The sequence below is a fragment of the Giraffa tippelskirchi genome, chromosome 11, assembly GCF_054371585.1.
Source record: "Giraffa tippelskirchi isolate mGirTip1 chromosome 11, T2T-mGirTip1v1.2.pri, whole genome shotgun sequence".
Lineage (NCBI taxonomy): Eukaryota > Metazoa > Chordata > Mammalia > Artiodactyla > Giraffidae > Giraffa > Giraffa tippelskirchi.
In genome coordinates this window covers 14,966,050-14,991,514 of record NC_137285.1, presented here as the reverse complement: position 1 = coordinate 14,991,514, position 25,465 = coordinate 14,966,050, and the positions used below count along the sequence as shown (strand labels likewise).

At 46.5% G+C, this 25,465-nt stretch overlaps 1 protein-coding gene across 3 annotated transcripts in view; it reads left to right on the top strand.

Moving 5' to 3' along the window:
- The window catches only part of KSR2 (kinase suppressor of ras 2), a 476,682-nt gene that overhangs the window by 272,510 nt on the left and 178,707 nt on the right, over positions 1-25,465 (top strand). For all 3 annotated transcript variants that reach the window (XM_081539723.1, XM_081539722.1, XM_081539724.1), the window contains exon 5: positions 4,292-4,476. In XM_081539723.1, the coding sequence (XP_081395849.1) occupies positions 4,292-4,476 (185 nt within the window). The remainder of the gene's footprint in view (positions 1-4,291; positions 4,477-25,465) is intronic.

Below are 25,465 nucleotides of genomic sequence, written 5' to 3'. Positions count from 1 at the left end.
ACTGTTTCCATTGTTTCCCCATCTATTTGCCATGAAGTGATGGGACCAGATGCCATGACTTTAGTTTTCTGAATGTTGAGTTTTAAGCCAACTTTTTCACTCTCCTCTTTCATTTTCATCAAGAGGCTCTTTAGTTCTTCTTCACTTTCTGCCATAAGGGTGGTGTCATCTGCATATCTGAGATTATTGATATTTCTCCTGGCAATCTTGATTCCAGCTTGTGCTACATCCAGCCCAGCATTTCTCACGATGTACTCTGCATATAAGTTAAATAAGCAGGGTGACAATATACAGCCTTGACTCCTTTCCTTATTTGGAACCAGTCTGTTATTCCATGTCCAGTTCTAACTGTTGCTTCCTGACTTGCATACAGATTTCTCAGGAGGCAGGTCAGGTGGTCTGGTATTCCCATCTCTCTAAGAATTTTCCAGAGTTTGTTGTGGTCCACACAGTCAAAGGTTTTGGTATAGTCAATAAAGCAGAAGTAGATATTTTTCTGGAAGTCTCTTGCTTTTTCGATGATCCAGCAGATGTTGGCAATTTGATCTCTGGTTCTTCTGCCTTTTCTAAATCCAGCTTGAACGTCTGGAAGTTCACAGTTCACGTACCATTGAAGCCTGGCTTGGAGAATTTTGAGCATTACTTTACTAGCATGTGAGATGAGTGCAATTGTGCGGTAGTTTGAGCATTCTTTGGCATTGCCTTTCTTGGGATTGGAATGAAAACTGACCTTTTCCAGTCCTGTGGTCACTGCTGAGTTTTCCAAATTTGCTGGCGTATTGAGTGCAGCACTTTCACAGCATCATCTGTTAGGATATAAATCAACAATATATTTATCCATTCTATTATTGATGGACATTGAGATTGTTCCAGTGTTTGCCCATATGAATGATGTTGGCATGAACATTCTTACACAGGTCATTCTGTGGACACAGGCAGTCATTTTGCTTAAGGGCATAATACCCTGGGGTGAAATTATTGGGTCAGAGTATTTGTTCAGTTTCAGTAGATACTGTCAAATTGTTTTCCTAGATAGTTGTACCAATTCACCATCTCACCAGAATTTTATGAGAATTCTGGTTGCTCTGTATTGACATTTGGTGCTGTCAACTCCATTAGCCACTCTGGTAAGACCTATATTAGAATTTACTTGACATTCTTTTTTTAACCAATGTCTCTTCCTCTATCTCCTTTCTTCTTCCTCATCTGCTGCTTCCTCTTTTTCTCTTTATTTTCCTTCTTCTTCTTTCCCTTCCTCTTCTTCTTTTAATTCTTCTTAGTATATTTTATGTAAGGCTGTATACTGGAAATCGACTGCATGGAATTATATATTTGGTGTGCAAAATCAATATTTCAAATTTTAACTATTCAAATACAAACATGATTCTGTGTCTCATCTGAAAGCACTGCCTGTTCCTCCACACCTGGGGAAATACAGCCTATGCTGTTTGACTGACTCATTGGTGCCCCTGTTTTTGCCAAGGCTCCCTTTGATTCTTACCCTGCTCCAGGCATGCTTAAGCCAGAAATGAGGATTGTTGCCTGTGGCCAAGGAACAGAGTGGATTCTCAATAAACATTCTCCCAGGCTTAGGCTTTTCCAAACCTTCCCCTTCCTCTGAGCAGCTGAGTCCAGGGTCCCTAAGTACCCCCCACCCCAACTTTCACCCCTTCTCATCCATGAACTGGTGTTATTCTTTGCTTTTTGAAAAGGGTCTTTCCTGGAGGTCACCCTTTGGCTAATTATATGAGGCCAACTGCAAAAGATCTAAATGGCCCAGTTTGAGAAGGAGGAGCAGCTCACACAGCCCCGGGCTAGACCAGCAGGCATTTTTTCCTGTTTGGGGAAATGGCTCCTGGATTAGCCCCATGCTGCCCAGGGTGGTATGTGAGAATGCTTGTTTCTCCTGTCCTCCTGCCATGCCCACGAGGACCTTGTCTGTCCCCAGCCCTGTCATTTCCTCCCAGTCGACAGGGCCAGATGCTCCAGACCCTGTTAGTGAGATGCTGAGGGATTTGGCCATTGAAGGCTTTCGAGTTCAAGGGGACACAACCCCACCCCTGACACAGCTGAGGGGCCGTGTGAGCCGGCAGCTCAGCTTAACTCAAGATCCAGCAGACTTTGGGGAGAAGAAATGGTGCAAAGCCCAACCATCAGTTTGGGACTTCCCTCGGCAACCTTTGTGATGAAGGCTCTGAGAGGCAGGTTGGCAAATGGGCATTCATCAGGAGCCTTCTGAGTGCAGAGCTGTCTGCCAGACTCAGGCGGAGGTGGCCAAGGCTGGCAAAAGAAATAAGGTGCATTTCTGTCCTCGGGGAGCCCATAATTGAGAAGTAACTGGGAAGATGTTAATAAACAGTCCTCCTGACTCACAGATCAAACCTGGGCCACAGTCCTTTAGAATTCTCACGAGGTGGAGGACGTTGGTTCCCATCCTGAGTTGGGGCACATGGACTTGGATGGGAGTCTGTGGACCAGCTCTGCCACTGTGGGGTGCCTGCTTTGTGTCTGTACCGACATCCAGCTTAACCTGGTTGTAGTTGCATTAATAGCAGGTAACCTGAACTCTCATTCTGTGCTGTGCCCCGTGTCACCCACATGATCTCATACAAGTATTAATATCACGACTTCGTTCTTAGGTAGGTGCTATGATTTGCCCCCATTGTCCAGGTGAGGAAACTGAGGCACAGAAAGGTGGGATCACTTTCCTGAGGTCACAATCAGGACCTGAGCTCCAGTCCTCCCCCCGACCCCAAAGCCTGTGTGAATTTAACTCCTACATTCCACTCCCTCTGTGCAGACGCCTTTTTTGAGCCTCCACGGCTGGACACTCATGTGGAATGAAATGCCGCGCCCTACCCCCCTCTCGTTTCCAACCACAGGCAGGGTGAGCCAGCCAACAGCGCCTGCCATTCTAACAAGAGGCCTTGCTGCCAACCCCTGGAGGGATAATAAGCAAGGCTGCCACCGCAGGCGCTGCAAGGGGGCGACTTGGCAGGCACCGCTAGAACTCCTTAAAGCTGAGGAGAAGCAGACCTCCTGGAGAGGGTGACTTGTAGGCTGCCTGTGTGGGAGGCCTTCACTCTTAAAATTAACGCACTTTAACGCCCTTTGTCCAGAGCTGTGAAAATCTGCAAGGACGGTTTGCTTTGACCACAGGAGGGCGCCCAACTCCTGGCCACACCTGAACAGGGCACTGGGGTGGGGGGAGGTGAAGGGGAGAGAAGGAAGGGTCATTTTGGGTGCAGTTTTAAACTAAACTCTCTTCAGCTGATCACATAAGCTCCGGGGGAAGGGCAGAAACAGTTCAAAACCAGACCAAGAGGTACCTTCTATTCAGCTGGGGCTGAGCTAGGGGCTGAGAGCTCCAACAACAGAAACAACAGGGTCCGACTGCCCGAAGAGCACACAGTCAGGAGAATTCAAGCGCCATATGCTAAGTGTCCATCCAGAGCGATCATTTAACAAGCATTTCGTGAGCACCAACTGTGTGTCAGGCTCTGTGCTGGTTGCCAAAGACAGAAAAACGAAAACAGTACAAAATCATTGCCCTCAAAGATCCTCTGTCCACGTGGGAAAGAGAGTGTGTGTGTGCATGTGTATGTGTGCACAAGCTCAATTGTGTCCAACTCTTTGTGACTCCATGGACCATAGCCCACCAGGCTCCTTTGTTCATGGGATTTCTCAGGCAAGAATGCTGGAATGGTTGCTATTTCCTACTCCAGGGAATATTCTCCACCCAGGGATTGAACCCGTGTCTCTTACATTGGCAGGCAAACTCTTTAGCACCGTGCCACCTGGGAAGCCAGACAAACCCTACAGGAATAAGTTTGGAAAAAATAGGAAAGTGCAGACACAGAGATACATAGAGAATACTTTAGAAGGATGGAGGAGGAGCACCAACCCAAACTAGGAGGATATGGGGAGTATCAGAGAAGGCTTCCTGGAGGAAGAACACTCGACCCTGGCCAGGATGGACTGCGGTGTCAGGGAAGGCTTCTTGGAGGAGAGGACATGAGAGCCAGAGTTGTAAACGACATGTGGGGGTTAACCGGGCAAAGAAGGAGAGGGTCTTGCAGGCGATGGGAACAGTATAAGCCAAGGGCTGGAGGTGAGGAACAGCACAGAATATAGTGCGGGGAACCTAGAGAGGGAGAGTGGGAGAGGATGGCAAGGCCAGGTGGAGATGGGGAGTGGGTGCGGAGTGCTATGCTAAGGAGACAGGGCCCCCGGCTGTCTCTGTGTGTGCGTAGGGATACATTTCTCTCTTCTCTTTCTGTCTCCCTTTCAGAGCCAAGAAGAAAAGCAAGCCCTTGAACCTCAAGATCCACAGCAGCGTGGGCAGCTGTGAGAACATCCCCTCCCAGCAGCGTTCCCCGCTGCTGTCCGAGCGCTCCCTCCGCTCCTTCTTCGTGGGACATGCGCCCTTCCTGCCCTCCACCCCTCCCGTCCACTCCGAGGCCAATTTCTCCTCAAGTAAGTCCTCCGCACCCGCACCCGGGTGGCTGCCGCGCCAGGGCGCGCCCTCTGCTTTTCTTTCCGTGAAAATACACCTCATCCGCGCTCCGCAAGCCGGCTGCCCCTGCGCCCCTCCATGCCCTTTGGATGGTTTCGGAGAAAAAGGGGCGTAATTGGGAAGCTGTTGTCACTGGTCCCATGTGCCTGCAGGTGTGTAGGGATGACAGCGAGAAGTAAGCTTGCAGGACATTAAAGGAAACAGCAGTCTTTTCTGCCTGGTCGTGAGATTTTCCCTGGACGCCATGGGCTAAGGCCTCTCTGGTTCAATTTTGTAATTTTCTCCCCAACACCGGTCGATGCGTGTAACCTTTACATCTCCATGATGGATTTTGGTTCACACTGGGCTGAGCGGGGCCTGGGGTGGCTTACATTCTGCTGTCATGAGTTTTGCGGCAAAGTGGTTATTCCTAGGGGCGGAAATGGAACTTTCTGGTGATCAAGGATGAAGTCTCAGAAGGCGTTTAATCTTCTCTGCCCAGAGGCCCGTTTTGCTGAGCAGGCGCAGATGTGGTCAGAGGGGAGCCCCTGAAAAAAGCCCAACCAGTCCTCCAGCCAAGACAACTTTATTGCTTGGGAACTTGGAAAGAGGAGGGGGTGCTAGAATGTGGAGGAAATAACCCCTTGCCCTTAATACAGCCAGACTGTGTCCACGTGTTGCTACTCTGATAAGTGATAAATGATGCTCACTGAGCACTAGTATGTGCTAATCAGACACATTTGTGATGTCATTTAGTTCTTGCAACAATCAGTGGTACACATGGATTATTCCCATTGTATAGATGAGGAAATTGAGGCCCAGAGACATCAAAGAATCGCCTAAAGTCACACAGCTATGGAGTAGTTGAGTCAGAATTTGAATCTGATTATTCCCATTGTATAGATGAGGAAATTGAGGCCCAGAGACATCAAAGAATCGCCTAAAGTCACACAGCTATGGAGTAGTTGAGTCAGAATTTGAATCTGATTCCTTCTAACTCCAGAGTATACCAGTTTAAGCATCATGCCTGATTTTGTAACCAAGTTCCTCAGATACCCAGAAGGACATCTCTCTCTAAATGTGGGATTCTGTTCTTTATCTTTACATAAAGGTTTTAAAACTCTTTTTAGGGAGCCCATGGACCTGTTAAGGATTGGATGCAATCTATTAGTTCTCTCCCTGGAAAACTGCAGATGGAATGTCCAACACAAATGTTTGGAGTCAGGACTGTCAGGTTCAGAAGCTCTGCCTTACCCCAGCTGGATGGTTGGCCCAGAGCAGGAACCGTGAACTCAGTTTACAGTCCACACATGTGTCTCCTGAGTCCACTGCAGGACTCAATGGAGGGTCTGGTACCAGGAGGGGCTGGACATCAGGAGAGGCTCCAGAGCCTGGCTTATCTCAGTGCCCAAGGCTACAGGCCCTGAATCAAGCAAACTAAAATAGTACTCATGACACACGTCGACGCCAGAAAGCCAGTTTATCAATTTGTCAAGAGAAATCACTGTCAGAAGGATTAGAGACACTCCATGATGGTGGGTGGGCCTGACAAGGGAAAGGGGTGATGACATTTGCAGTGAGTATTGGCAGCCAACTGGGGCAGGGCGTCATGGCTCTGGAGGGGGCTGCCTGGGTTCCAGCCCCAGCTCTGTTATTTCTGAGCACTGTGCTGACCTCCAGCAAGTTAACAGCCTCTCTGAGCCTCAGTTTCTTTAATCTGTGAAATGGGAATAGCAATAGCTTTACGTCACAGATGTTTGTGAGGACTGGATGAGCTCATATTTGTCAAGTTGCCTGCACAGTACTTGGCACACAGTAAGCACCTCATAATGGCATTGCTATTCTGATGTTTGTTATCGCCTTCTCCTAGATTCATTTCCATCCTCTGGCTCCATGATTAATTTTGAGGCTGTGGCTAAATGCCTTTCAGTTTACCCCACCTCCACCCCAACTCCCTTTTGGCCCTAAGAGTGCCTGGAATTTACCTTGGCATGATGCTGGGCACTGCCTCTGGCAGCCATCTGTCTTCAGGCATCGCCATCGTGTGAGAGAATGTCAGCATGGCTGCCTCAGAGGGTTTGACCATAGCTCTGGACTTTAATTCCGGCCAGAGGAGAAATATCTCCATCTTACCTTAAAAAAAAAATAACAAAAAAACAGCCGTCAGACTTGCACGTTCAGACCCCTGCTTCTGCCCCAGAGTTTTGCAAGGATTCACCGTAGTTCCCCATTTTCATGCCTGCCCCTGTCTCCATCTGAGAGGAGACGCTTCCCTGCCTGCTCGTGGGCAGGAGCAGAGTCATCCTGAATTAAAATCAGCTCCCGATACTATGAGGCCCTAGAAGCACAATTTTATCTCAGGACAGTCCTGGTCCTTGTATGCAGAGAGGCCCCTCCCTCATCTCCCAGGAAGGAGAAAGCTAGCATTTGAGTTTCAGGGAGAGAACAAGTGTGTAACCCAAGTATTAGCTGGACTCCCATGGACCAGTCCTATTTTCTATGATCCTAACAAATAATAGAAGCAGAGGCAGCCTGGTGGAAGAGGCTCCAGATCAGGAAATGAGAAGCTCTCCCCTAGATCTCAGTGTTGTCACCAGTGGCCCGTGTGACTTTTGTCCTTGCTGGGCATGTCAGTGGCATTGTCACAGTTCAGATGCATTGCACTCTTTGGGGGCGGATATCATTATTCTCATGTTACAGATCAGGAAATGGAGGCTCTGAAAGGTGAGTGATCTTGACCACATTATAGGTATTGAATCCAAACGCAAACTCTAACCTGCATCCCATCTTCCTTTCTCTCTCTGGGTCTCAGTTTCCCCAACTGTACAATAAAAGACTGCATGCAGGTCCATTCCAGAGCTTAGGAGCTCTAAGGCTAACCCAGTGAGTATGCAGAGCGGCTTTTCCTAGGCAGATATTTTGACTCACTCAGAATGCTGGTTTGGGAGTCTCTGGGTCAGGGCTGTGGGGAGCACACAGCTGCGGGCACCGGCTCCCCCATATGGCTGACAGTCCCGTTCTCACGCCACTATGAGTTCCAGAGGAGAACTTCCGGCCTCTGGGCCCCAGTGCCAGCCTTCCTCCCCTGACCCGGCCGAGGGAACCTCTGAGGCGGTGTCCCTGCCAGGCTGAGTCCGTCGTCCCGTTTGTCACTGTCAGCTCTGGCTGTGGCTGCGCTGTGAAGGGTGGTGAGCCTACATCCTGTTATCCCCAATGGTAATGCCGGGAGTCAGCATTAGGAAGCTTCTGGCTATGGAGTGGCCGGGGCTTGGACCCGGGGTACCTAGCCACCTCGAATGAGCTGTAAGAAGGACTTAACCTCCTTGGGGCTCACCCTGCTTCCCCGGTCTGGGGATGATGGGCAGGGGAAGGGAGGAGAGTAGGAGGAGTCCTGGCTCCTGAGGAATCCGTCTCTAAGATTAGCCATGGACAAAACACCAGATATCAGACTCTACTGCTCAACGTGGAGGATGCTGACCCGGGAGTGAACCTGCTTCTCAGAGAAGTAGAGAACCATCACTTACCTCTCCATCCTTGCTGTATTTATTTACTCCATGCTGCATTCATGCATACCGCATTGCCCCTGTATTGTCTCATTGGATGCCTTCTACCCATGGGCCATTTTTGGACCAATAAGCTGTGTGTCTGTGGCACCTTGGAGGGCATCTCTAACCCCCAGCTGACTCAGTTCAGGTAGTCTCTATGATCCCTATAAAGGAGCTTCTTCAGAATGAAAAAAAAAATTGCTGCCTACATGGGAACAGTAATTATTCATCATCATTCAATACCGGATGGTGGAGGTGATTTGGGGATTATAGCAACCAAGTGGTGGCTGACGTATCATTGGGCACATCACCGAACCCTGTGGGTCTATTTCTACCCAGCAAAGATGGTAGTGGGGGTAAAATGAGGAAATCGTGTGAATTTCTTAGCATGGGGGCCAGAATTTAAAGCACCAAGTCTCAGTGAAAGGTCACTTGGGGAGCTCTTGCTGTACATTATGGGATGGAATAGCTTGTAACAATGAGGAAAATGACGATAATAATAGCAGTCGGCATTTATTCCGAAGCTTCATCAATTCAGGCAAAGCAGTTTACTTCTGTTGTTTTGTTTAAGCTTCATAGTCCTCCTTCAGGTAGATACTCTTCAGTTCAGTTCAATTCAGTCACTCAGTCATGTCTGACTCTTTGCGACCCCATGGGCTACAGCATGCCAGGCTTCCTATTATGATGCCCATTTTACAGATGAAGAAGCTAGGGCCGAGAGATTTAAGTAACCGCCCCAAGGTCACAGGCCAGGAAGGGGATGGAGTTTGCTCTCATTCAGAATCTGCCAAATCTGCAACACTGGCGTGTGAAATGGCAATACCTTTTCCACTGAAACTTCTTTGTTCAGCAAGTCGGGAGCTTACCTTGTTCAAGGTTTCTCGCTGGCGCCCTTGCCTAGCTGGGAACTGTGTGGTGGGGGCCAGTCTTGCTCTAAGGATGCCTCTTATTCCCTCAGAGCACAGTGCTTGCTCAACGATCAGCACCCACTCCGGCTGCTGCTGCTGCTGCTGCTACGTCGCTTCAGTCACGTCCGACTCTGTGCGACCCCATAGATGGCAGCCCACCAGGCTCCCCCGTCCCTGGGATTCTCCAGGCAAGAACACTGGAGTGGGTTGCCATTTCCTTCTCCAATGCATGAAAGTGAAAAGTGAAAAGTGAAAGTGAAGTCGCACAGTCGTGTCCGACTCTTCACGACCCCATGGACTCTAGCCTACCAGGTTCCTCCATCCATGGGATTTTCCAGGCAAGAGTACTAGAGTGGGTTGCCATTGCCTTCTCCGACCCACGCTGGCTAGCAGACTGTTATCCCACCAGACTCCGGTGTTTATATTCAGGGAATCCATTGTCCGAGGCGGTGGCCATTCCTGTGGGCGGGGGGCAGGCAGCTGCAGAACGCACCCAAAAGCTGTCATCCTGAACATCTTTGGTAGAAGATGAGGGGTGATGGGGACTTCTTTTGCCACCTGCAGTTTTTATTAGCTGTCTGGGTGGGTGGGAGGGTATTTCAGGGCAGCAGCTGTCAGAACGAACAAGTGACTGATGATACCTGGACATCCCCATCTTGGCCCTGAACACCAGCTGCAGTTGGATATGAGACCCTGTTCTTATGAAATAGTGTCCTTCACCAGGTGTTTGAAGGACAGCATGCCCTCGCCTTCCCTGTCTCACTGTGCCCTCTTCTCATCTCTTTTCCAAGCAGCTCCTGTTCTTTGTTCTGGAGACACAGCGACAGGCAGCTGACCCTCAGCTGAGGGCCTGGCCTCGTGTGCCTTGGGGGGATGAGTCAGAAGCTCGGTTTGTTAGGGAGGCAGCCGCAGGTAGCAATAAAGACTGATGAAGCCGAGCTGCGGACTGCCAAGAAACCAGCCACTGGAAGGGTTATAAAGAGACTCGGGATGGGGGTGATTATATAATGGGGTTTAATGAGGCTTGAGGCCAAGGTTCATTACCACCACCCCTTGGAAGAGGGGGAAGAGGAGTGCGTGCCTTGACAAAAATTGACTGCCTGAACCATGTTCTCTTTTCAGAATTGGGAGAAATTTTGGGAAATTTGAGTCTGACCTGGCACAGCGATGGCATATGCAAGGGGAAGACATATATTCCATACGAGTGACCCAAAGGACTTTTCTCCCCTAGAGTGAGCCAATAGAAGTCCTGCTCCCCACACCCCCACCCAGGAGACCCAGGAAGCACCCATGTCCCATGCCACCTGGCATCTTTGCGGTATTTTAGAAACTGAGGTCCCAGCAGGTTGCTAACACTTACTGACCATGTGCCACTTGCCAGGCAAGTGCTGCTGTAGGTGCTTTATAGGCTCTCAGATATGTGCACCTGGGAACAAGTGAAATGGTACAGAAGGGTTCATAATGAAGACTTTTGTCCCTTGCATCATCCCTCTCCCAGTCCTGCTTTTAAAAAATGCTTTCCGTGTCTGCTGCTGCTGCTGGACTCACACAATTTAAGCTAGGTTATAACTGCTTTGTTGTTCTCAAAGCATGTCTCAGACCAGCACCATCCCAAAGCTTGTGAGAAATGCAAATTCTTACTCTTCTCCTTCCAGACCCACTGAATCAGCACCCCTGGGAGGGTCCAGTTCAGTTCAGTTCAGTCACTCAGTCGTGTCCGACTCTTTGCGACCCCATGAATCGCAGCACGCCAGGCCTCCCTGTCCATCACCAACGCCCGGAGTCTACCAAAACCCATGTCCATCCAGCCATCTCATCCTCTGTCATCCCCTTCTCCTCCTGCCCCCAATCCTTCCTAGCATTAGGGTCTTTTCCAATGAGTCAACTCTTTGCATGAGGTGGCCAAAGTATTGGAGTTTCAACTTCAACATCAGTCCTTCCCAGGACTGATCTCCTTTAGGATGGACTGGTTGGATCTCCTTGCAGTCCAAGGGACTCTCAAGAGTCTTCTCCAACACCACAGTTCAAAAGCATCAATTCTTTGATGCTCAGCTTTCTTCACCATCCAACTCTCACATCCATATATGACTACTGGAAAAACCATAGCCTTGACTAGATGGACTTTTGTTGGCAGAGTAATGTCTCTGCTTTTCAATATGCTATCTAGGTTGGTCATAACCTTCCTTCCAAGGGGTAAGCGTCTTTTAATTTCATGGCTGCAATCACCATCAGCAGTGATTTTGGAGCCCCCCAAAATAAAGTCTGACACTGTTTCCACTGTTTCCCCATCTATTTCCCGTAAAGTGATGGGACCAGATGCCATGATCTTAGTTTTCTGAATGTTGAGTTTTAAGCCAACTTTTTCACTCTCCTCTTTCACTTTCATCAAGAGGATCTTTAGTTCTTCTTCCCTTTCTGCCATAAGGGTGGTGTCATCTGCATATCTGAGGTTATTGATATTTCTCCCGGCAATCTTGATTCCAGCTTGTGTTTCTTCCAGCCCAGCGTTTCTCATGATGTACTCTGCATATAAGTTAAATAAGCAGGGTGACAATATACAGCCTTGACGTACTCCTTTTCCTATTTGGAACCAGTCTGTTGTTCCATGTCCAGTTCTAACTGTTGCTTCCTGACCTGCATACAGGTTTCTCAAGAGACAGGTCAGATGGTCTGGTATTCCCATCTCTTTCAGAATTTCCCACAGTTTGTTGTGATCCACATAGTCAAAGGCTTTGGCACAGTCAATAAAGCAAAAATAGATGTTTTTCTGGAACTCTCTTGCTTTTTCGATGATCCAGCGGATACTGGCAATTTGATCTCTGGTTCCTCCACTTTTTCTAAAACCAGCTTGAACATCTGGAAGTTCACGGTTCACGTACTGTTGAACCCTGGCTTGGAGAATTTTGAGCATTACTTTACTACCATGTGAGATGAGGGCAATTGTGTGGTAGTTTGAGCATTCTTTGGCATTGCCTTTCTTTGGGATTGGAATGAAAACTGACATTTTCCAGTCCTGTGACCACTGCTGAGTTTTCCAAATTTGCTGGCATATTGAGTGCAGCACTTTCACAGCATCATCTTTCAGGATTTGAAATAGCTCAACTGGACCTCACCTCCACTAGCTTTGTTTGTAGTGATGCTTTCTAAGGCCTACTTGACTTCACATTCCAGGATGTCTGGCTATAGGTGAGTGATCACACCATCGTGATTATCTGGGTCATGAAGATCTTTTTTGTACAGTTCTTCTGTGTATTCTTGCCACCTCTTCTTAATATCTTCTGCTTCTGTTAGGTCCCTACCATTTCTGTCCTTTATTAAGCCCATTTTTGCATGAAATTTTCCCTTGGTATCTCTAATTTTCTTGAAGAGATCTCTAGTCTTTCCCATTCTGTCGTTTTCCCTATTTCTTTGCACTGATCGCTGAGGAAGGCTTTCTTATCTCTCCTTGCTATTCTTTGGAACTCTGCATTCAGATGGGACTGTCTTTCCTTTTCTCCTTTGCTTTTCGCTTCTCTTCTTTTCACAGCAATTTGTAAGCCCTCCTCAGACAGCCATTTTGCTTTTCTGCATTTCTTTTCCATGGGGATGGTCTTGATCCCTGTCTCCTGTACAATGTCACGAACCTCTGTCCATAGTTCTTCAGGTACTCTGTCTATCATATTTAGTCCCTTAAATCTATTTGTCACTTCTGTTGAATAACCATAAGGGATTTGATTTAGGTCATACCTGAATGGTCTAGTGGTTTTCCCTACTTTCTTCAATTTAAGTCTGAATTTGGCAATAAGGAGTTCATGATCTGAGCCACAGTCAGCTCCCGGTCTTGTTTTTGCTGATTGTATAGAGCTTCTCCATCTTTGGCTGCAAAGAATATAATCAATCTGATTTCAGTGTTGATCATCTGGTGATGTCCATGTGTAGTCTTCTCTTGTGTTGTTGGAAGAGGGTGTTTGCTATGACCAGTGCATTCTCTTGGCAAAACTCTATTAGCCTTTGCCCTGCTTCATTCTGTACTCCAAGGCCAAATTTGCCTGTTACGCCAGGTGTTTCCTGACTTCCTACTTTTGCATTCCAGTCCCCTATAATGAAAAGGACATCTTTTTTGGGTGTTAGTTAGTTCTAATAGGAGAGTCTAATTTGGTCTAATAGGAGGGTCCAGACTTCTGTATTTTCACCAGCCCTTCAGGGTATTCTGCACTTGAACATTTGAAAATCACTCAGTTATATCTCTCTCTCTTTTGGGAAATAGTTTCAAACTTACAGAAAAGTTGCAAAAACAATACAAAAGTTTCCTGTACCCCTTTAGCTCAGAGTCATTAGTTTTTATCATTTCTTTACATTTGCTTCTTCTCTCCAATTTCCCCCCCACCAACCTAAGTTTCTCTTTCCCTCTCTTTCCCTCCCTCTCTCTCTCTCCTTTCTGTGGACCATTTGAGACTAGGTTGCATATTCTCTTACATAACCACACATAGTTACCAGATTTAGTAAACTTGATATTGAATCAAGACTTTCATCTGACCATCTTCCAATTTCAGCAATTTGTCTCAATAGCATCCTTTATAGCATTTTTTTTCTGGTGCAGGATCCAATCTGAGGTCACATACTGCATTAAGCTGTTATGTTGACCTTGAACAGTTCTTTAGCCCTTGTCATTTTGACTTGGACATTTTCGAAGAGTAGGGACCAGTCACATAACAGAATGTCCCTCAGTTTAGGTTTGTCTGATGTTTCCTTGTGGTTAGACTTTGGCTGTGCAGCTTTGGTGGGACTTCTCCTCAAGTGGTGCTGTGTTTTACTTAGTGCAGCCCTATTCTCTGTGGGCCAGGGCTGCCAGACCTTTAGCTTTTTCAAAAAAAACAGTATGAGACCATGATGTTGATGAGAAAGCTCCGAATTTTAAAATCTGAGCACCCAGTGAAAAATCTTTCAACCCTGTGTGAACCAGTTTAAATAGTCCCACAGGCTTGTGGGTCCTACTTGGTCTTGGGTTTCCCAGTTTTTAACCTCTGTTCTAGAATCATGGAAGTCGGAACAGGTAGGTGCCTCAAAAATAACCAAGTCCAAGCCCTCGTTTTTACAGATGTAGAAAATGAGACCAGAGAGTGGAAGGGACTTGCCCAGGGTTACAGAGCTGGGTTTAAACCCAGGTCTCCTGATGCCCAGCTAATGGTTCTCTCTGTTATACCAAGATGGTTGGAAAACTGAAGCTTCATAAAGTTTTGTGCTGAAAGTGCCTCAGAGGAAGGAAGCAGCGCCTTTGATTAAAAGGCAATGTATTTTGTGTGTATGGAGGGCTGGTGATGTGGTGTGTGTGTGTGTGTGGATATGTACGTTTTATGCAAGACCACTATTGGGTTTTTATCAACTCCTTCTCTGATGTGCCCATATATTTTGTAATTCCTGCCTTAGAACAAACAGTTTGGGCTCAGCATGCAGTGGACAACCTTAGACCTTTTGTTATGATTGTTCCCACCAGGAACTATGGCAGCAAAAATTGATTGGTAAGTGGTTGGTACTTGGAACTGGGTTGGGGGGTCATTTGTGCCTCTTGGAGTGAGTCCTGATCCTCAGTCAGGTACACACTGTTGGTGTGGACATCCCGTTCCTGTGTCTGATTGTGCCTTTGTCCCACCAACAACCCCTCTTGCACAAATAAATATTTTTGAACGGACAGTACCATTTTTGGGCATGCACTTTGTGGCCAGCATTGTGAGTCTATAGCTACCCAGGATCTTGAAGGCAAAGTAGAAAAGATTTTGCTTGTTGCCCTTCAGAGCTGCTGAGCTGGATGGTTTTGGCATCACTGAGGCAGGAACTAAAGTTGCTAGACTTCAATGCAGTCTTTGTATTTTATGGATGGTTTTCCTAACCAGAGAAACAGGTGTCCAAGCAAAATTCTGCCAAAAACTATATTGTTAATCAGAAAATAAGCAGGTCTTTATTGCTTCATGATAGTGGTTGAACGGACATATGGCTTTGTTACAAGTGACAGTAAACAAACTTGAGCTTTTTTTTTTTTTTTTTTTTTTACTGTGAAAGTCATTTATTGGCACATGTAAGTGAAAAGTCCAAGGGTTGTGTGAACTTCAGGCATGGCTAGATCTAGGGGCTCAGTTCATGTCAGGATTCTGTATCTCTCAGCTCTGCTCCTCTCCAGGGTGGCTTCGCTTTTAGGCTTTCATGTGGTGACTATATGGCCTCAGAAGTTCCAGTCCCTTCCCTCTTCTGGTCCACAGTAAGGGAGTGAAATTGTTTAAGTCTGAGATTCACTGAGTCAACCAGCATGACCACGTGCTCACCTCTGAACCAATCAGTGGAGTCAGAGAAATGGGGTGGAAACTTACTCGTTTAATCCTGAACTATGATTTTTACTTTGGGGCTTAGAAATGGAATCTTTTTGTCTAAAAAGGGAACATAAATACTGGGGAAGCTGACAACCAGTGCCCATTAGAGTAGAAATGAGCAACAATGGTCCCTGTCCTCAAGAGCTTTGAGGAGCATCTTTCTGGCCAAATTAGTTCATGATCCAAGTTAGTGGGGCCTTGTCTCCACTACTGGACAGAAAGCTCTTTCCTATTTCTGAGGGTCTCCCTTGGGCTGTATTTCTCAGTGATCCCTGGCAAGGAGTTTCTTTTCCATCCCTCTGACACTCCTGTGTTAGGGTCTCCAGGAAGCACACAATTCCAGGTGGAGACTCGGCTCCACTAGCAATTTGAAGCCATAGCATCTTGGTATTAGCCAGGCATGGGATGGAGAGTTGGACAAACCTGGGTTTGAATCTCATCTCTGCCATTTATTACCTAACATCTCTGAGCCTCAGTTTCCCCATCTTCAGAATGGGCCTAATAGGCCTTGCTCATGGAGTAGTTATTAGGATTTGAAATAAAAGGAAGCTGAGCACTGTGCCTGTTGCTTAGACAGCATTACCTGTTTTGCTGTGGTCGTCAATACTATCATATAGGGTTTGGGTTTCAGTAAGCTTTGATCCTCCCTGGTATCTGCTGGACATCAGTCCAAACCACCCCCGCCACCCACACGATACCTGAATGGAACCATCACTACTGATTCAGTTCTGGACGAGTAAAGTGTGATACTGAGCAACTTAGTCCTTGTGGGCTTTTCTGGTCCTTGTGCCCATACCTGCCTTAAATGACATGTCCTTCGCTAATTGTAATAACAGAAGGTTTTCTTTTCACAGGCACAGAGTCCACTCTTCTCATCCCCAGGACTGTGCTCCCGGACTCCCCTCCTGACGACATTTTCTGTCACTCACATGCCACACAGGCTGTCCTGTTCTAGGATGTAGCTCTGATAACTCTGATCTTCCTCCTAGACATTTTGCCTGTTTGTTACTCCTTTTGAGTGGGGCTTCCCAGGTGGTTCAGCAGTAAAGAGTCTGCCTGCCAATGCAGGAGATTCAGGAGACATGGCTTCAACCCCTGGGTCAGGAAGATCCCCTGGGAGAGGAAAGAGCAGCCCACCCCGGTATTCTTGTCTGAAAAATCCCATGGGCAGAGGAGCCTGGCAGGCCATAGTCCACGGGGTCATGAAGAGTCAGACACGACCTGGTGACTGACCATGCACACACTCCTTCTCAACAGGGAGAGTTGCCCTTTTTCAAAGATCAGGTTGCCTCCTGGGCCTCAGATGGACCTGTCCCCGGCCCCACCCCTGCTGGCCTGGGCACGCCATCTTACTGGTCATGGGTGCACACCCTTGCTCGAATGCCCCACCCCACCAGCATCCAGGCAGGATCTGGGGACCTGGTATTTCATTCCAGGCACATTCTTCTCAGCTGGGATACAAGTGGCAAGTGTCTCGCTGTGCTCGACGCTGCTCTGTCCGAGACCCCTGTTAAAGCAATTCTCCCCTTGGCTAAAAGTCAGGGCATCACCAGGCAGGCTTGATGGACACAGTGCCAGCATCCTTTATCTTTGCCCCCAACTCCTCCCTTCTCTGTTTTCTCCCCTCCCTCTCTCCCTCCATCCTGTCTGTCTCAGTGTCTGTCTGTCTGTCTGGATCGGTCAGCCTCTTTTCCTGTTGGTTTTCCCTGGGAGCACTGTCACCCTCCTCCCTTCTCCCGTGCTGTCACCTTCACACTTTCAGTCCACCTCCCTGCCCCACCCCTTGCTGACGTTCCCTCTCTCTCTTCTCTGTCTTTCTCTCCTCACCGTGCTGTCTCCAGTTACCCACCTTCCCAGCCTCCTGACTCTTCCAGCCACTCTGTGCTGCGTGCCTTGATAGAGGTGACTTGAATTTGGTGGCTTGGGGGCTGGAGAGAGGGACAATTAACCCCGCCCCCCAAGAAAAACCCCCGAAGTGCTTGTCTCTTAGGGATTCATTACAAATCGTAGGGGTAGATGGCAGAAGTGTCCTGTCTGGAGCAGGGGCTGGCCTGCCTCTTCCAGGTGAACCCCACTGCTGATCCCATCATGACAGAACTGGGATCTTAGGTCCTTAGGTGCTAATTGGCACAGCTCAGCCTGCTTCTAGCCAGGGTCATTATTTTCTGTTTCCCCAAGCCTTCCATGCTGCGTTTGGCCTCAGCACTTTCTGGAAACCCCAGGAGACACTGAGAGTATTTAGGCCAGGGCTCAGCAATTTTTTCTGTGACCAGAGAGCAAATATTTCCAGCTTTGCAAGTCAACAGTCTCAACTACTAACTCTTTGATAGTAGCATGAATACGGCCTTATGTAACCAAAGGGGTAAGGCTGTGTCCCAATAAAGCTTTATTTACAAAACAGATGGTGGGCTAACTTGGGCTCACTCAGACTTGTGAGCTAAACAAGACCTGTTTTCAGCTCCCAGTTCTGCCCCCTACTGGCTAGGAGACCTTGGGCGAGTGAGGTCTCTGAGCTGCCATTTCTCATCTGCAAAGTTAGGAGAACAGTTGGGCTTCCCTCATAGAGTGGTTTTAAGATTAAATGAGAGAATGTCTGTAAACTGCTAACACAGGGCCAGGCACATGGTGAACAGTCAATGAATATCAGCAAGTGTCATTTATATAATGTTACTAATATGTGTACATGTTATATATAACACTCATATGATATATATGTTATATATATTACAGACACAGACATGTTACTAATACGTGTACATGTTATATATAACACTCGTATGATATATATGTTATATATATTACAGACACAGACACATACACAGACATACACAAATGTTCCTCAAGATGCGGTTTTTTTTTCTGTGATGGATTTGGAATTACAGGAAGAACCAAAACAGCATGGATTTTGGTGAGAATTCTGCACCCACTTTACTTAATGAGGCTGCTTCACAGTTGGTCCTCATGAGAAGCCAGGGCTTTAATCCAGGACCCATTTCCTCTGTCAGGGCTGCCATACCCACTGCCCAGTTTGTCCACATTGTGGTAACTGCCCTTCACAACCCCTTCCAAGCAGCATGGGATTCTGTTTCCAGTGACAGTGAATGAAAAGACAGACTATGAAATCAAAGTTTGCACCAGGGCCAGTACAGCCTCTGTTCATATGTAAACTTAATCCCAAGAGCAGGTGTATGGTTTGGGAGACCCAGGCATCTAGACAGAGGAAACGGTCCTTACTTACCCAGTTTCACTTCCTTTTGAAACCCCATAGAATCTGGACTAAAAAAGTGGAGGTTTAAAAAAAAGGAGTGGGAGTTGCTGGTGAAAGAAGAGTATCTGGCTTAGACACCTCCAAGACTGCATTCATCAGGGCTTTTTCTGATGCAGAGACCTTCCACATACTGGCTTCAGAAGATAAAAGAGAAGTTGCTGGTTTAGGTACTGGGAGAAAAAAAAAGCCTAGGCTAAACAAGAGCTTCAGGAATGGCTGGATCCAGAAGCCAGTGTCATCAGAACATGTTCTTTTTGTCTCCCATCTCACAGTTGTGCTTTCCTTTTTATGGGTTTCATTCTCAGGTAGGCTCTCTCTTCATGGTAGCCCTTGGCTGGTCCGGGTTTCCATCCTTGTAGATCTAAGTGCATCAACCCTTTGAACCAACTGGATTGCAGTCAAGGGGACTAGATCTCCAGGGAACACCTGGGTGATGTAACAGCCAGAATAGAGATGCTGAGCAGACAAGAGCAACAACTGCTTCTACAAAACTGAGGGTTGGGTGCCTATGATTCAGGATCTCACTTGTTTCTCTCCTCACTGAGGAGCCAGGAGAAATATGATTGATTAGTAAATCAGAAAAAGAGTGTGAACCTATTTGATGAGTTCCACTTTCCTTTCTGTTTACTTGAGATTCCCACTTTCAGAGGGTGTCAGGAATCTTTATCCCTTCAGTCAGCCATGAAATAAGAAGGAACTCGGTGGTTCCAACCTTGGTTGTACATCCCAATCACCTGGGCAGGGAGGGCTTTGCAAAATCCTGATTCCCAGGCTCCAGCCCCTGTCCAGTGACACCAGAGTCACTGAAAGGTGAGGCCTAGGCATCAATACTTTTCAGTGCTCCCTGGGTGATTACAATGTGCAGCCAATATCCGAGAACCTCAGATCCAGCTGAAGTGGATGTCCAGCTATCCAGATATCCAGCCAGATATCCAGCTGGCCAGCGTATTCAGAAGCTATCCTAGACAGGTGGAAGTAAGTTCTTGTGAGATTTTCTGAAGACCTATGTCATCTCTGTGGGTACTGGGAGTTTGGCTTCTCATCTCAAGCTCCAGAACTAAACAGAAGACACGTTTTGGTCTGAAGTGTGACCCATGTGATTTACAGGTGTTGGGCCCCTGCTGGGGCCATGATTCACCGCTGCTGTTCCTGCTTGCAAGCACACTGATTACTGTCAGATTATCTGGTCTCTTTGCTGCATCTTCAGCTGGGCCGACACTGAGGCAGCAGCACAGGACTCTGAAAGCATATATGCAGAGGTGGAGGAAGTGGGTGGGTGGACAGGTGTGAAATATAGACAGGACTGTGGTTCCTGGGATGGATGACAGACAGATCAGGTTCTGGCAACAGGGCCAGTGAGGAGACTTGGACACCTGTCCAGAGGGCTTCAAATATCTGCGGTTCTCCTCCTAGGTTAATTCAGTGCTGGTGACGGGCTTACAAAGTCAGGAGCTACGCAGAAGCGTCTGAATCTCCTCTTGTTAAGCAAGAGGAGATCCTGGAAGGTCCTGTATGCTGGTTCTAATGGGTCAGCTGTTTAAGAGTCTCTTTCCCATCCCATTATCTGAGGCTGGTCTCGGAATCTGGGAATTGAACAAGCACCCTTGAATTATGTCCCAGTTTGGGACCTGGGGATGTTTTTAACTGGCTTCCAGGTAGATAAAAGAAATAAGGACAAGAAACAAACTGTGTTTCCTCGAAGTATGTTAGTGAGCTAAATAAGCAGCCTTTTAGTTTGAGACTGTTGTTGCTCTTCAGTTGCTCAGTTATGTCCGACTCTTTGCGATCCCATGGACTGCAGCAAGCCAGGCTTCCTTGTCCTTCACTATCTCCTGCAGTTTGCTCAAATTCATACCCATTGTGTCAACGATGCCATCCAACCATCTCATCCTCTGTCATCCCCTCTCCTCCTGCTCTCAATCTTTCCCAACATCAGGGTCTTTTCCAGTGAGTCAGCTCTTCACATTGGGTGACTAAAGTATTGGAGCTTCAGCTTCCAATGAATATTCGTTCAGGACTGATTTCCTTTAGTTTGAGATAATATCCATCAAAACTTTTTGGTATTAAATATCCTTTTCAAAGTGAAATGATGGGTAATTATATGATGATTTTTTTACATAGTGTCCTTTCTTAGAAACAGACATTGCTAACTGTAAGCCGTCTCCTATTTATTAAATATTCTGGTCTATAAAATTCAAGTCAGGAACTCTTTCTCTAGATTAGAATTTTAAAGGTTGATTATTAATATTATTGAACCAAAGCCCGTTCTTCAAAAAGAAGCTCATATAACCCCTTACTATATGAATCAGCAGAGGAAAGGGGAGTTGTTATGGGTTTTGTAAAGCAGGGGGCCTGGTGTTCCATGCCCTGATTTCCCTCATTGATGGCTTTGGAGATACTTCTTTGAAATTCAATTTGGAACTGCTAGCCCAGAAATTTCTTTAAATGATTTGAATGGGAAACCCAAGGCCCTAAAATGGAGAGCATTCTCTCAAACTCCTGATTTCTAATTGGGTCCAGTCAAACAAAGGGTTCATGTCACTGATGAATTAAAAAGACCCTCCCATCCCCCACCAACCCCAGAATGAACTTAGCACCTGGTAGTTGTTGGGGGTATCATCTTCATTGTGACAACCCCTATTTTCTCACTTTGAAAATGAGAAGAACATGGCCCAGGGAAGTGACATGACTTTCTCAGGGTCACCAAGAGGGAGGAAGGACTTGGGGTCAGGACTTGGTTTACCTTGCGGTCCAGAGCACCTTTCCACTTTCCCTTATGTGACAAAGCTGGCTCTGGCGTCTTGGAGGGAGCTTCGAAAATATTCAGGAACTATGGCTTTTCCAATAGTATAACATATGAGTCTATCTCTTCAAGAGTCATTCCTCCATCTGCCCATCCAACCAAAAATATTTCAGATTGCCTCCTCCCTGTGTGGGTACCAGGGATACGGGGATGTGTAGACATTCAAGATCTCCATCTTCATGGAGCAGCCAGACTGCTGGGGGACACAGATATAAAGAGCCACTGGCTATGGCGGTGATGAAAGCTGCGAGTGAATGTCCAGGATGCTATGCAAATTAAAACATCAGCGATGATGGGAGTGGGCAGAGCAGGGATGTCTAGTCCAGCCAAGGAGCCAGGGAAGGCTTCCACGAGCATGGGCTGTTTATGCTGAGACTTGAAGGCTAGGTGGGGCCAGTCAGATAATGTGATGGACGTGCATTTAAGGCAGAAAGAACAGCCTGGGCTGAAAGAGTTGGACAGGTTTCAGGAACCCAGGAGTCTGTGGATGAGGCAGGGCAGAGAGAAAGAGGTGAACAGGAGCCCAGATCCAGAATTTTGGTTTAGTGTATGGGGTTTAGTACTAAGGGAAGCTTTGAAGCCTCAGGTCTCAGGCACTGACTCACCTGTGCTGTTTCACCCTTCCCTTTAATGACTTCTCCTGCTCTCTGACAGGTGGGTCTGTTATGGGTTGAATTGAGATCCCCTCAAAAATATGTTGTAGTCCTAGTCCCCCAGGACAGAACATGCTCTTATTTGGAAAGGGGGTCATTGCAGGTATAATTAGCCAAGTTACAATGAGGTCATAATAGAGCAGAGCAAGCAGCCCTTCATCCAACGTGACTGGTATCCTTCTAAGAAGAGGGAAATTTGGACACCAAGGCGAGAAACCAACAAGGGGAATGACACATGAATATGGAGACAGAGACTGGAGGGGCACAGCTGCAAACAAAGGGGCCCCCAAGGTTGACGGCCACCCCCAGAAACTGAAGAAGACAAGGAAGGATTGCATTCAGTCGTGATTTCAGGTTTCTGGCCTGTAAAACCATGAGAGAATACATCTCCACTGTTTGAAGCCACCCAGTTTGGGGCACTCTGTTACGGCAGCTCCTGGACAGTAACAGGCGTCTCTAAGGGCTATATCTTCAGCCCTGACGTATGCGAGTGCCATGCTCATGAGTCAGTCTCCTGTTGACTGTATAATCGGTCTGGGAGTAAACTGGGTGCTTTTTGGGAAAATGACATGAGCTCTTCTCAGCTGTGAAATTGCTCGTCAATCAGTGCGTTCAAGTGATCACCTCGCAGATGGCCTCCTAGTGACCATAAAGAGTTAGTGCCGCTTCCCAAGATGGCCTGCTGGCTCCCTGGATGGCCGTTTGCCATGGAACAGAGTCTGGCCGTGCAGCCCACGGGGCCTCTTGGCGGAGGAGGGGGTGGGAGCCAATTAGGCACAGCTGTTGCCACCCACTCTCAGGCACACATGTCTATACTGCCTGCAACACTATGGGAATAAACTCTTTGGAATCAGCCATTGTCCCAGACCAGAAAGCCTCAGTGGAAGCCCCTTTGTACCCTTTTGTCACCCCACTTTGTGATTTAATGGTAAACTGGGTACGGCACCTCTTAATTCACAAAGGATGCTAGTCTGATGTTGGCGTCTATGTAATGAGTGTTGAATGGATTAGAAATTCCCCAGTGTGAGCCGGGGCCTGCGATCCCTCACTGTGCAGTGTTGGCAAGGTTAGTCAACCTCTCTGAGACTCAGTGTCCCCATTGGAAAGTGAAGATTCTGCTACTTCCCCACACAGTAATATGATAAAGATTAGATTCAGGAATGGATGGCAAAGTGGCTTCTATACTGAAGAATTCTGCCTCACTGGGGAAGGTTGTTTGAAGGAGTTGATAGGCAGACTGACAGAGGCTTTTTTTAAAAAAAAAATTATTGAAGTACAGTTGATTTACAGTATTGTCTTAGTTTTAGGTGTACAGATTTACACATATTATATATATATTACATATATATATTCTTTTTCAAATTCTTTTCCATTGTCTATTATTACAAGATACTGTGTAGAGCTCCCTGTGCTATACAGTAGGTCTTTGTTGGTTATCTATTTTATATATGTGTATATGTTAATCCAAAACTCCTGATTTATCTCCCCCTCTTTCCCTTTTGGTAACCACAAGTTTGTTTTCTATGTCTATGAGTCTGTTTCTGTTTTGTAAAAAGTTCATTTGTACCTTTTTTTTCAAGATTCCACATGTAAGTGATATCATATGATATTTGCCTTTCTCTTTCTGACTTACTTCACTTAGTAGGATAATTTCTAGGTCCATCTGTGTAGCTGCAGATGGCAATATTTCATTTTTTTGTGGCTCAGTAATATTCTATTGTGTATGTATTTGTGTGTGTATATGTATATATACACATACATACATATATATGTATATATTCTACATCTTCTTTATCCACTCATCCTGAGAGAGGCTGGAGTGAAGCCCCTCACACCTCTGTTTGGGGTTCAAAGTAGAAAACATCCTTTGATCTTACTGAAAATGACTGATGAGTGGTGGCTGCAGTAGAGATCTCCCAGCCCGATGTTCTGGGTATTCTTCTCACTGTTTTTTCCTTTCTGTAAAATATTTACAAAATATATATCCCAAATGAAAAATAGTGTATTTGCATATATACATGATGCATATGTGTATGTTTACAGTCTATATACACTCAAAAGAAAAATATTACAAGTTTAATGCAATATTTTAAGATAACAGGTAGACAGACTACAGTGTGTGGGCCAGCTGTCTGTTTTTGTTAACATAGTTTTATTCAAACCAGGGCTGGGATTAGGGAGTATCAAGTGAGGCAAGGTCATGTAAGCACTTATATAAAAGTTGAATATTTTGTTTCTAGTGGATTTTTTGCACTCAGTTAAAAATGCCGCATCAAAATATTTTTCTTGCACCAAAGTGTTTTGGCCACTGCTTTAAATTCCTGCAGGCTAATGCCCCACTTACCTTCCCCTAGTCCCAGCCCTGATAATAATGCTCAGGAAACCAAACTTGAACTTGAGAATAAGGTATCTCAGGCTCCTGTTTATGTGCATTCCTCTTCCGTTCCCCTGAGGGACTGACAGCATCCTGGGTTTGTCTCACCACGTCTTTTCTTTCTGGGCCACCTCACATCAGCAAGTCCCTTTTGCATGGGTTTGACTTCACAGAAATGGAATCGTCCCTCACATATTCTGTGGCTTTTCCTCCTTGAATACTCTGGTTTTGAGATTCATTCAGGTCTGTATAAATAATTATAATCATTTTCATACTGTCACATCCTGTGTTTCACCAACTCTAAGACGCACATGTCCCCTCACAACTCAACACCACTGAAGTTGGGCTGTGACTTGCAGTCTCTGGCACCTCATGGTTGCTCTCCTCCTGGCAGAGTTTCAGACTGTCATCATTTACCATCCATCCATTGCACACAGACATGGCTGTTCATAACGTTGTCACTTCTGAGGGCCTCTGCTTTTTTGATCTTACGTGAGTTGAGTTTCATTGCAGTTGAAAAAGTCTTACACAGAAAGGTGTAAGAACAGAGCCGCATGATATATGATAAAATATGTCTAAATAAGTCTAAAAGGTATTCTATTTATTTTTTAATAATTTTTTTTGTTTATTTTTCTGGCTGCACTGCATCTTCATTGATTCGTGAGCTTTTTACTAGTTACAGGATTCTCTAACTAGTGCACAGAGCTTCTCATGGTGGTGGCTTCTCTCACTGTGGAGCACGGGCTTTAGGGCTGATGGGCTTCAGTAGTTGTGGCTTCCAGGCGCTAGAGCACTGGCTCGAGAGTTGTGGCACACAAGCTTAGCTGCTTTGCAGTAAGTGAAATCTTCACCGATCGGGGACTGAACCTGTGTCTCTTGCATTGGCAGGTGGATTCTTTACCACTGAATCACCAGGGAAGCCCTAAAAGATATTTTAAAATAACACCAAATTTAAAAGTTTTAAGTGTAAGAAAGCACTGTGTCCTAGATAATTGGTAGCCTCTTTCTATCTTAGTGGTTCATAAATTGATGACCTTACACTCAACGGCATCTTAAAAGCCAGTGAAATATGGTAATA